Source organism: Takifugu flavidus, chromosome 1 (assembly GCF_003711565.1).
Source record: "Takifugu flavidus isolate HTHZ2018 chromosome 1, ASM371156v2, whole genome shotgun sequence".
NCBI classification, from domain to species: domain Eukaryota; kingdom Metazoa; phylum Chordata; class Actinopteri; order Tetraodontiformes; family Tetraodontidae; genus Takifugu; species Takifugu flavidus.
The window spans coordinates 16,585,880-16,598,492 of record NC_079520.1 but is presented as its reverse complement, the minus strand read 5'-3'; the positions used below and the strand labels follow the sequence as shown (position 1 = coordinate 16,598,492).

At 45.1% G+C, this 12,613-nt stretch overlaps 1 protein-coding gene across 1 annotated transcript; it reads left to right on the top strand.

Moving 5' to 3' along the window:
- Window positions 1-311: 311 nt before the first annotated feature.
- LOC130523706 (transient receptor potential cation channel subfamily M member 4-like) lies at window positions 312-11,436 on the top strand. The gene is made up of 28 exons (XM_057029173.1): window positions 312-574; window positions 2,453-2,514; window positions 2,604-2,781; window positions 2,962-3,142; window positions 3,697-3,866; window positions 3,956-4,133; window positions 5,105-5,169; window positions 5,287-5,520; window positions 6,071-6,173; window positions 6,257-6,378; window positions 6,465-6,764; window positions 6,851-6,952; window positions 7,296-7,424; window positions 7,592-7,721; window positions 7,989-8,134; window positions 8,293-8,405; window positions 8,481-8,591; window positions 8,672-8,718; window positions 8,808-9,040; window positions 9,133-9,248; window positions 9,382-9,514; window positions 9,606-9,780; window positions 9,846-10,011; window positions 10,086-10,267; window positions 10,382-10,514; window positions 10,606-10,678; window positions 10,802-10,895; window positions 10,987-11,436. The coding sequence occupies exons 1-28, from the start codon at window positions 506-508 to the stop codon at window positions 11,013-11,015; spliced, it is 3,774 nt and encodes a 1,257-aa protein (XP_056885153.1). The 5' UTR covers window positions 312-505; the 3' UTR covers window positions 11,016-11,436.
- The last annotated feature ends 1,177 nt before the right edge of the window (window positions 11,437-12,613 follow it).

Genomic DNA, 12,613 nt, shown 5'->3' with positions numbered 1-12,613 from the left:
CTCCTGACTGTATCTACTACCAATTAGCTTTCACAAATTATGATGCATCTGCTGGGGTGTTAAGCAAGGTCTGTGATATTTAAGGCAACTGTGGGAGGGTGCACACGCTGGCGGACCCTCAGTGATCCTGATTTCTGAACGCCGGCGGTTTCGATTCTGAGTTTGTCCTCAGTCTCAACATGTGATAGGATGATTGAGGGTCAAGCTTCTCATCAGTATTGATCACAGGAGAGGTGTGTCACGTTTGGAGCAACTTGGCTCCTCCTATGAGGTCTGGGCTTGGAGGACGGTGTTTGCTTGCAGACTCCTGCAGGAACCGCACCCTCACCTGGGTGGAATGTCTGCACTTAGTTTCCTCTGAGTGCACATGCAAAGATCCTTAATTTCTGGACTAAAATACGCCCACTTAATTTAACTAATGGGTAGACAGCGATACTGAAGGACTGGCCCTTCCTGTCCTATCTCTCACTCAACACAGAAAACTGGGGGGAAAAAACAACTAAACATGAGAGAGACGGGACAAGAAAGTGGAGGGGGCGGCGGGGACCAGATCCAAAAATCTGAGAAGGACCAGGTGCGTAGGCTTTCTGAAATCAAATCAAATAACCCCACTTTTTTTATTGATGTCATTAGTGTTGGTCCAGCAGTCGTCAATCACCGAAGGGTTCGTTAATTACTAACGAGAAAGACGTAAGGAAAGTTGCGTCGGGAAGTTATTCCCTGGGGCTCCGAGTCACGATGTGTTGCGTGCACGGGCAACCGTGCGCCAAATCCTCGAATCATTTTTGGGGTCTGCGTTGTATTAAGTGTGCAAATCAGCCCCATCTGTAGCTAACATAGGCTATGTTCCGATCCTCGGTGTTGTTTACAAGCCCGGTGGAAGTTAAGCTAGCTCGGTTGAGGGAAACGAAACTTCCTTAAATCTAAGCGGTGCTAAACTCGAACCCCTATGCGTCAGTGATCACACAACACAATCTCCTATTAGTTGTTACCGAAATAACCTCAATCCATATACAATTGTATAACTCTAAAACAGACGAAGACACGCCTACTATTGGATGAAGCATCTACTCCCTGCGTGATGGCTAAATGTAGCATCTCATTTAGCATCGTTCTGGCTATCAGTATTATTCTTTAATGTTGGCCCAGGCGAGGTCTGAAATCGAAGGTTAATAGCGCAAAATGAATGGCCAACATATAAAAAGGGTAAAAGTCTCTCTTCTCACAGCAAATATTTCTCTTCCACAAGAAGGTGCGTAACGAGAGGAGGAAGGGCTGCGTCCCATATCGATGTACCTTTCTGCTGGCTCTTGTTTCAGCCGTAGTTGACTGGAAGGGGGCTTGCGCGTAAAAATGGATGGAACGCGACCATAAAATATAGTCTAAGCATCCTATTTTACCATTTAACTTTTAGATATACATTATTTTTAAAACCTAAAAATCATAATGTGAATGATTTTTCTTTTAACAGTTTTAAGTTTTATTGAAGCAGAAACCTCTTATTCGTCATCATTTGAGACTCGCAGCGCTGATTAACACATTTTTATTTGTCACGCTTTTATGTTAATGATTTATTATAGTGACAATTGTCATGACATTTGTAGATATTTCTCACCTTTATTATTAAAAATATCTAAAATATTTATTGGTCTTTTATTATTTCCCAAATTTTGTACACAGTCTAAAGAAAAATGAGCCACTTTTCAGCTTAGACAGCGAGCTGGTTCCTAAAGATTTTGGGGAACAGCAGTGAACCAACACTGAGAGCAAAGCAGCCTACTGGGATGATGTGGTTCTATCAGATTCTCCAGATATGATGGAGTTTGGTGTCTAGGGGCCTTGTTGGTCACAGCAGAAAAGCCTGGCCACAGAAGCCACAGAATATTTTAAAGTGCTTTAATAATGTACTTAAATTACACTGAGTTATTAAATATAGATATGCAATACGAGGTATCACGTACAGTGGAGGCAAATATCCTGCTGCTCATTGGTGCATCTGTGATCACTTTGCAAAAAAATAATTGGGTGTTTTTATTCTTAATAATTTAATTAAAGCAGAACTTGACCAAACTGAATAAAGTAAGGGTTTCTAAAGATCTTCCATCTGCACTGTGCGTAGTATCAACTGTACGGAGGGGGTGACCCCTCTCAATGTCAAGTCGTTTTGTTGTACTGCAGAATGTGTGGTATGCACTAAATATACCTTCCCCTGGTCGCATCCTATGTGCACATTCTCTGTCTTACACGCTTGCAAACCTGAGTTGAAACTTCAGCCGCGTGTCAGAAGTCACAGTCGGGTGTTCAGACATGTCACATTAGCAGGTAGTTCTGAGCCAACGGTCCTGCTTCCCTTCACCCGGCACCCGCAAGATCTCCTCACATTAGGCTGAAAAATACAGCTAAACCTGCAAGTATTTACGTTGGATCTCACAACCTGTTGAAATATTTACAGAGCTGGATCCCCAAAATCATCAAGAAAAGGATTTGCACCACTTTTGTGGAAGACTCTTTCAGGTACTCTGAACATGTTCCACTCTTTCACAGCTTTCACTGTTGATGCAACAAAAGATCGTCATGGTCTTCTTCTGTGTCACCTCTCACAGCAATGGCGGCCTGTGCCAGTGTGGGGGTGCAAGAGATGCCCACGCTTCGGTGGCTCTGGGAGACTATTTCGGCGCCGCCATCATTAACCACTGGGACAGCGCCCAGCACTCCTCGGAATCCCCGACGGATGCTTTTGGAGAGCTGCAATTTGCTGGCTCCAGCAAGAGACACAGCTATGTAGGTGTCCTCTTTGTTGCCTTGGAATCCTTGATCAGTGTTGGTTGGAAAATGTTAATTTCCTAACCTTTAACCTCCTGCTGAAGCCCCAATCATTAACGCAATATTTAGGATCATTTATTTGTCGTTTCTTTCCGAAACTTGTAAAACATCTTTTACTCAACAAAATATCCGTTGCAGTTCCTGCGGCTGTCCTGGGACACGCCTCCATCTATGGTTTACATCTTGATGACAGCCCACTGGGGGCTTCCTGCTCCTAACCTGGTGGTTTCGGTGGTGGGCGGAGAAGGCAGGACGAAGCTGAAGACGTGGGTACGGGAGGTCATCAGACAGGGACTAGTGAAAGCCTCCCAGAGCACAGGTGAACATACAGCAGCTTTTTTTTTAACTTACTGACACAAAGGTAGAATGTTTCTCCATCAAACGACAAAGCTGAGTTTAAAATAGTATTTATTTGTCAATAAATCTACATTGACCAAGTCGATAGAACGTGACAATACGGTTGGAGATTTTGTAAAAAGTGACTGCAGAAACAGAGAGTTGTTGTTGTTTTTTTTGGAGCTGCAGCTGTTTCTAAATCAGCCACATGTCTCTCTGGGGTCTGATTCTATTTTGGTGCCACAATGGCCATTTCCTTCTGACTTGGGTGCCAAGTGCAGGTGGCACATCGTGATACTGATCTTCCGTGATCTAAGGTCACGATAACCAGCTATTTTGTCGGAGGCCTGTGATTACAGAAAGAGTCATGAGGCAGGTGCCAACGCAGGTGGTCCAAACGGAAAATTTCATTTTCAGGGAACAAACTTGTTTGTTAAACTGATGAGTGGAGGCTAGCGTTGTGCAAGCAGCCGTGTTTGACACAAATCCGTGAGACTCTTTCTCCTTACACATGTATTCTGCAACTCTCCCTTCCAGGAGCATGGATTATCACACCGGGTTTGCGTGAAGGCGTTGGCAGGTGTGTGGGAGAGGCGGTGAGGGATCACGCCACCGCGGCCTCATCCGTCTCTCTAAACAAGGTGGTGGCGCTGGGCATCGCTCCTTGGGGGATGGTCCCAAACCGGCAGCAGCTGGTCAACCCTCAGGTCAGACCGGCGCTCGCCTGATCAATTCACCGTATTGGAATGAATGTACATAGTTTTACCTCATTGCAATCAAAATACTTAATGTACAGGGCAGCTTTCCTGCTAAATACTACGTCCAGAACACGTCGCGAGATTCCTGCTGCTTGGATAACAACTACCAGGCCTTCCTGCTGGTGGATGATGGGAGTGTCGGCCGCAGAGGAGGAGAAACGGGCTTCAGGGCCAAACTGGAGGACTACATCTCCCATCAGCGCACGGGCATCTGGGGTGAGACATGAGACCTCATTTTCTTTCATTGGTCAGCAGAAATGGAGGCCCTGTGTTCTCTAGTGGGCAAATGTGTCCACTGCTTTGGAGGGAAACTTCCAGCCACGATCAACGGCTGCGTTTCCACTGCAGGAACTTTGGAGAAATTCACAGGGCTGAGACGTTGATACTCATCTCCGCTGCAGGGACCTCCCCTTTTACGGGGCTTAACAGAGTCCCTGCCCCAGAGTAGGTGTTTAGAGCAGCTCTGAAAAACTCCTGGGTGGGGCTTGTGCTTTACTCTCTGCCTATTTACTAAACCTAGAGCACAATGTGATGAGGAACCCAGCAGGCGAGGCGTATAAGACGGGCAGACAGATCCTCCAGCACGTACAGAAACACACAGACCAGAAAGGTGGCAACCACCTGACTTGGTTGTATTGCAACGCAGCATGTTCTGTTTACTTAATATGTAGTAACACACTGATGTGCACACGGATATAGCTTGCAGCGGTGGATCGGAACAGTCACATGGGAAAACTGCACACTTCAGCGCTGTAGAAAACCCCATTCTCTTGGAACATTATGCTGCCTCTGCTCCCTTTATCTTTACTTCCTTCCTCATTGTTGTTTTCTGTTATGATTTTTGCTTTTGGCGGCTCGCCCGGGTGACCTCACTTAAAACCCAACAATTACGTGGCGATCGAAACTTGAGGGGGTCCCGCTGCGCGGTGGTGACACAACCATCGAGAGGGCAAGTGGGAGGAACTCCAACAGTGGAAAAGGCGGCCATGTTCTCCCACAGTCAGAACTCTTTGGAAGGCCTCCTGAAACATGTGGCCGTGGCATCTAGTGGTTCAGCATATAGCTGCAAGAATTTCAGGAGAGGCTCACCAACATGTCGAGACAAGCAGGGATCTGAGCAAGTCACCGCTGCATTAGAACTCTCATTAGAACTCCACAAACACTAAATCTACCATCCGTCTGTGTAGGCAGTGGCAGCATCAACATCCCCGTCCTTTGCATGCTGGTATCAGGAGACGCCACCATGCTGGAGGTACAGCCGTTGTTGACTGATTGTCAATTAAGCCTTGATTTATTTTTATTTTTTTTAAAAAGGCAGCTGAACCCTTTTCATTCATAAAGAAAAACCTTTCACTCCCTTTGCTGTCAGAGAGTGGATCTTTCCCTGAAAACCTCCATGCCCTGGCTGGTGCTGGCTGGCTCAGGAGGCTTGGCGGACTTCCTCTGTGACGTTCTAGAGAACATGTCCTCCGCCCCAGTGGTCCAGTCCTCTAGCGAAGGAGACGGTGAGGCGGGTCCCATTGTGGATCTAAAAGACAGACTGGCAGAGCGGGTTAAAAAACACTTCCCCTCTGAATCAGAGACGGACAAACTTGTTGAACAGGTTAGTAAGATTTGAGAAGCTCAACGGGCATAAGTAACACTTTACCAACACTCTAAAGATTCCAGATGAACCTCACACCTGGTATTTTATGATAAGAATAGCAGTTTTTATCCATCAGCGTTAATACTGTGTTATGTTCAGGTTTTGCTGATGCTGTTCCATTTTAATTTGCTGCAGTCATGTCAAATTCATCATTGTGAATTCTTTGATATCTACATAACATGTAACGTAGAATCTGATTTATTGAGGTTTTACTAAATAAATGAGGTATTGTCTTCATGAATAACATAGCAGATCTGCTGCAAAGATGCAAAAAAAGACCAAGCAGCAAAACACCTCTGTCATCTCCAGTCAGGATATCTATTGTAAATAATGTCTATGCACTCTGAACATGCAGGTCATCAGGTCATTGCAGAGGTTGACAATGTTCTAATAAGCAACGCCATGATTAGATGGTAGCTCATTGTAAATTTCTTTAATCTTGTCACATTGTCAGTGGTCCTTATTTTTACTAAATCAACACCATTGTCTTATCTTCTCTCCTTTCCAGGCCTTGAGCATCTATCAAAACAGGGACTTTATTACCATCTACCATGCGGAGCAAGAAGGCCCCAATGACTTTGATACAGTCCTGCTTAAAGCATTAGTGGGAGGTAAAAGTAGCTGGAAATGTGCTGAAAGTGCGCCATACCTGAGGTGGGCCTGCACCTTTACTTAGATATTTTGATTCTTACAGCCAGTAAGCAGCGCGTCTCCATTGAGGCCAGCCCTTACAACGAAGAGCTGAAGCTTGCGGTCACATGGAACAGAGTGGACATTGCCAAGAGTGAACTATTCAATGGAGACATCCAGTGGAGGGTAACACACATTACACCTGATCTAGTGAATCTCCGCTGCTGTGAACCTTGTCTGATCAGATCTGTCACATTCATCCTATCAAACAGTACGAAGACCTGGAAGATTCTATGACAGACGCCCTGATTAACAACAAGCCGCAGTTCGTGCGCCTTTTTGCCGAAAATGGCCTCAACATCCTGGACTACCTGACATATGGCAGGTTGGAAACCCTCTACCAATCAGTGCCTGATGGCACTTTGCTCTACCATCTACTCCAGCGCCGCCTAGTGGAGCGCATGGGAACTACCGCCTTCGTGCGCACACCTTCAGCTGCGCAGGACTCTGCCTCCAAAGTGACGGCAGAGGATATGCAGAGTGGCCCAGGGGCAGATATAACCCTGTTTGAGGTTTGCTTTTTCTCTGACAGGCATCATTGCTGCTGCAACAAAGACACATTTGCTTGTTTCTAATTATATCTGTGCTTTCTCCTCAGGTTGCAGGGGTCCTGGAGCTGTTGATGGGTGATGTTTGTCAGCTATTCTACTACGATGCTTTGGGCTTAGAGCGGGTAGCATCCAAGAGAAGAGCTCTCAGGGTATTCTTCAGCCTTACAATATGTGGTTGGATGTAAATTATAGCCACAGAACTTTGGATTTCTTTTGCAGAAACGACAAAATAACTTCATTGGTCACTCATTTTTTGTTCCAAAACTGAAGCCCTAAAAACTTTTTAATTGAAAAAAATGTGTAGTTGATTTATGAGGCATAAGGTGTCCTCCCTTTCAGGAAGTTTCAAAGTTCTTTTTAAACTGGTGGTAACCTGAATCAGTTAAAGGTCTACCAACAAATCTGTGTGCCTGTCATGCCTTTCATCAAACTTTTAGATGGTACTGCCCAAATATAATTTCTGTTCTGTTCTCTTCTTTTTGTCCACCTCAGAATGCCAGTAAGCTGCTTCGCAGTGACTGCTTATATCGAGAAACGCGCTGCTTATTTCCCTGGGCTTCACTCTTCATTTGGGCTGTCCTGCAGAACAGGAGCGAGATGGCCTCATTTTTCTGGGAAATGGTAAAAACCTGTTTCCTCTTTTTGCACTAGAAAACTCAGTGCTGACCGCTTTAGATAATCAGGCTTACTGGAAATCAGGAAATTAGTGGTTAAGGAAAATAAAAGTAATGAAAAATGGTATTTTGAATATTCAGCGTTTGGTTTGTGCGACTTGTTGTCTCTGCCAGGCAGGAGAGCCGGTGCTGAGCGCCCTGTGTGGCTGCAAAATGCTGAGGGAAATTTCAAAGCTGGAGTTGGAGACTGAAACCAAATTGTCCATGAAAGAACTGGCCCAAAAGTTTGAGAACCTGGCACACGGTGAGACCATAAAACCCGGATCCCCTCTTAATACTGGGCCAGTAAAAAGTCCAGAGACGACTACCATACTGTAGATATTTGACATCATTTCTCCCTATAGTTTTATATAAACCATCGTTTAAAACAAACGTTGCTACTTTAGCAGGAGAAAGAAAGGGGTTCGATTGCTCCCTTCAGTCAAGCGATCATTGTTTGAGAATTAACCGATTACCCTGCATGAGGTGCTCACGCATTTAAGTGTCTGCACCTGCCCGTCCTCCCCATCAGACGTCTTCAGTACGTGTTACCGGAGCGACGAGAGCCGCTCCTTCACCCTGCTGATCCGGAAGTCTCCCGTTTGGGGCGGCACCACCTGCCTCCAGATGGGCATGAGCGCTGATGCGCGGCTTTTCTTCAGCCACGATGGGGTGCAGGTACGTTATCACGCAGTGTAAAGAGCAGCATTTCTGAATGTCCTCCAGTGTTTAGCTCATTTCATCGGATGCAAGTTCTGCTTTTGGTAGTTAATTTGCACTGAAGAAAAGATTTCATGACCTCAGCGATGATGAGGACGTTTTCTTCCCTCCTCCAGGGTCTGCTGTCACAGATCTGGTGGGGGGACATGAAAAGAAACACAGAGGTGTGGAAGCACCTGCTCACCTTCTTCTGCCCAATCCTCTGCTACACCAACCTCATCTCTTTCAGGTGAATCCCTTTTCAGGGTAGATCATTTCTTCCTCATACGTATAAAGTTCATTTGAATTTCCAATTGTTGCACAGGAAAGAAGAGGAACAACAGAAGCAGGAAAAGTCCAACGAAGACGGAGTGGGCCGGGACACGGACAGCCTTTATGGCGCTACTGTCTTTTCCTTCTCAGACATCAAGCACATGTAAAACTCCAGAGTCTCTAATGTTGAGTGAATTCCAAAGGTGCGTTGATGCACTGATAGCGTGTTTTGTGTTTCACCAGTGAGGCTGAAGCACATCCACACTCTCCCAAGCTGGGATCCATTAAAGGTGACTCTTCTGGGAAAAATAGTGTTGAGAGAAAACCTGGTGGTGCAGCTGTCGTTATAGTAACGATATGTCTTCCTTCTCCACCGCAGGGATGTCACAGAGACCGCCAAAGCGTCCATTCATAGTGTCACGATGGCGCCAGTTTTGGTTTGCACCTGTGACCTCATTTTTGGGCAACGTCCTGATGTATTTCCTCTTCCTCCTGCTGTTTGCCTACGTGCTGCTGGTGGACTTCAAGCCTCCCCCACCCTCCGGTCCGGCCGTCTCCGAGTATGTGCTGTATTTCTGGGTGTTCACCATCGTGTGCGAGGAGATCCGGGAGGTGGGTTCAGCCAGGCCTCTTAATGCCTCAGAAAAGCAAATACCCACTTATAGTATAATGGCAATATGAGTCTCTTCTTTTTCCTGTCTAAGACCCTCTTTGTGGGGATGATGACTTGGCGCCAGAGGTTTAGAGTTTACATTCAGGACGTGTGGAACAAGTGTGACCTCATTGCCATTGCATTGTTCATCATAGGACTAAGCTGCAGGTAAACATGACTGACAGTTATTACGTAATGGAAGTTCCTGAGAGTTTCTTTTTCCCATTCCGTTTCCTTGTGCTGGGGTTTGTCCAGTGGGTGGCGCTGTTACGTCATGTGTGTTTTGTCACTCTGTGCTCAGGATGTTTACATGGTCATACGAATTTGGTCGCAACATCCTCTGCGTGGATTACATGGTGTTCACCCTCCGTCTAATCCACATCTTTGCCATTCACAAACAGCTGGGGCCAAAAATCATCATTGTTGGGAAAATGGTGAGAACCACGGTGGCACGGGATGACACGTCCGGAATGTTTTCGATCCCGTTTGAACTTTAACACCAAGCAATTCCTTTTTACTGTCCAGATGAAGGATGTCTTCTTCTTCCTCTTCTTCCTCGGGGTGTGGCTCATGGCGTATGGCGTAGCCAACCAGGCTCTGCTTTATTCCTACGACCCTCGCCTCGATCGCATCTTCCGGCGGGTTTTCTACCGGCCGTACCTGCACATCTTTGGGCAGATTCCTGTGGAGGAGATGGATGGTATGTTCATCATACTGGAGAACTGTTTGTCCCAGTCTAATTTTAATAACATTTTTGTGTCCCAGTGGGGAAGGCGTGGGACATGGAGTGCACAGAAAACGTGACAATGATTCAGAATGGTTCGGAGCCCTGCAGGGTCTATTACAGTAACTGGCTGGTGGTCATTCTGCTGGTGGTTTATCTCCTGGTCACCAACATCCTCCTCATCAACCTGCTCATTGCCATGTTCAGGTAAGGGACCCATCAGTCAGTTTGTCCGTCCGTCATTGACATGTGGACACTCAGCTCTGATTCTGTCTGTCCAGTCACACCTTCACTGAAGTGCAGGCAAACAGCGACATCTACTGGAAGTTCCAGCGCTACAACCTAATTGTTCAGTACCACTCCCGTCCATCTCTGGCTCCTCCTTTTATCATCCTCTCTCACATAAATCTTTTTATCAAGCGAAACATCCGCAAGGTTCCTTCCATCAAGATCCACCATTTTGGTCAGTATCTGAACACTCCATTTACCCGTTCATGCGTTTCTTCCAACAGTAGAATCCCATCACTGTCCTAAGACGCTTTCCTTTTTCAGATTTGTCGATGCTTTTCTCTCTTAGTGTTGGAGCTGAGAGGGAAAGCAGCGAACAGGTTGATGACATGGGAAACCATTCAGAAGGAGGACTTCCTGACCACGCAGAACAAGATCCAGAAAAGCAGCGATTCAGAGAGGCTGAAGCGGATGTCTGTTAAGTGAGCGATCGCTCCCGCGCCAACACAAAAGCAGTATTTTTACTTCTTTTCCCGTCCAGTCATTTGAAAGCAAATGCTTTTATTTTTTCAGAATGGATGGTGTAGTAAAACATCTGTCAGAAAGCAGGGACCTCGAACACAGGCTGAGAGCACTGGAGAATGAGGTAAAATCTCTGTTGCAGCATTTCTGTTGTTGCTAATGCAAAAAAATATAGTCTGTAAGGAGAATAATTGTCCGGCTTTAAGGACTGAAAAGTGTGGTTACTGAGAGCCGTGTCTCTCCTCAGATGGAGTACTGCTCAAATGCTCTGAGCTGGATTGTAGATACTTTGGCACAGGGCAGCACGTTCAAACCTCCTCGTCCTCCACCCACATTAAGAGGTGTGTCTGAATACCCGACGCATGCGTTTTTAACAGCTTTATTTGACCAAAGCTGCCTTTACTTGAATTATTTGCCTCTTCTTCTACACAGATGCTTTCCCGTCTTCCTCCTGTGCTTGAACAAGCGTCAGTGATGCCTTTACTTGCTCAGGGACGTGCGAGCCTTCAATCAACCTGCTGGTCTCAACTGGACTGTTAGAAAATATTGTCTTTTCTAAACGACAATTCTTTCATTATTACTTACAAGTGCATCTACTGTGCCAGCTATATATTTATCTTCAAATACCAAAGGAATATGTGTATTTATAACAAGTCACAATGTTCTCCCATAAAGTGCATTTATACTTTTTTTTAAAGAATATTTTTATTTTTTAAGGTTACTAAACCGTAAGGTTATTAAACCGTAGTTTACATGGCTTCCTCGCTACATAGTAAAACTCCTTTTCCTCAGTATTTGCTTAAAATTCTAAATGTAAACCAGATGCCTTTTTTAAAAATCCTTCTTCTCCCCATAATAAATTATATTAAAAGGTACACAAAAGTATGTGTTTTGTACACTGAAAGTTTACATTTTAATTTCTCGACAAGAAAATGCACCTTAGGTTTAAACGTTAAGCCCTTAGTTCTTTAACAATTACTTTTTATAGGCAGGCACTTGTGTTTAATCCCACTTGCACAATGGAGCCATTTCTTCCCCCGTTCAAAGAAGACACCAAAGGTTAAACAGCAGTTAAACGTGCAGAGTGTAAAGCACCAGCGTGTTGTCACAGGATATATTGTGTGTAGAAAATGATAGCGTGAAGGGTGCATCAGCAGTGCTGGATTTCAGTGCGCCGCAGCACCATTGAAGGTCACATAGTGGAGCTGTGCTATTGAAGGAGCCTTTACTGGAAATAGCCCAGGCCACCACCTGTCAGCCGTACCGCCGGCTTACACTGAGAGGCAGTGTCATCACTTTCCTGTCCCACTGCTCCCTAAATGCACCACGGTGGCGTGTGTTCAAAATAATAAAAAGCTGCCACTTATTTAATTGCCATGAACGGATCTGCATTTTTATTGCTAATCCGAATCTGAAGAATCGCATCAGGAATGCAGCCGTAATCTTCACCTGCTTCTATTTCTGTCCGTTCTGTTCATTCAGCCATGTCCTCTGCCTTGGTATTAGCATTAGGAAGCACATTCTCAAGACATTTCTGTGTTCAACTTGGGATTAGATGTAATTTTAGACTTAAATTTTATTATCTGTTTATTTTCTTTAGTCTACAGTGAAGCCTTTATTTATAAAGTTGTTCAATGAGAAGCTGAAACTGGATAAATTAATTAGTTCTCATAGCAAAGCCAGCAATTAGCTCTCATAGTTGGAGATCTAAAGTTGGAAAGAGAATGTATATTGATTCCTCTTATCTAATTTGATGAATGTTGCGGGATTATAAAACATGAAAATAAAGCTGCTTTAGATCTTCGGTGGTAGGTTCCAGTAAGGGAATAAGCGTCGCGTCCTTAAAAAAGGACTCCTGATGCATTAAAACATGTTTATCGTGGTGTTTGATTAAATATTCACTGCCGCCGTCGTGACTGAGAGCTGAACTCTGATCCTGGCGGGTGGGGAGGCTGCAGGAGCATTCGCCACTGTCCAAAGTGGGGCTGAAAATATCACCAGTACAAGATGGCAGATCCTGTATCTCAGACATTTCGGCTTCATCGCTCCGCAAAGACAG

What these genes read in the sequence shown, in the direction of transcription:
- LOC130523706 (XM_057029173.1), top strand. Translation starts at nt 506, where the DNA reads ATGAGAGAGACGGGACAAGAAAGTGGAGGGGGCGGCGGGGACCAGATC. An exon ending in AGCAGCTGGTCAACCCTCAG is followed by an intron (nt 3,867 to 3,955) that starts GTCAGACCGGCG and finishes CTTAATGTACAG; the next exon opens with GGCAGCTTTCCTGCTAAATA. An exon ending in TGTGCGAGGAGATCCGGGAG is followed by an intron (nt 9,041 to 9,132) that starts GTGGGTTCAGCC and finishes TTCCTGTCTAAG; the next exon opens with ACCCTCTTTGTGGGGATGAT.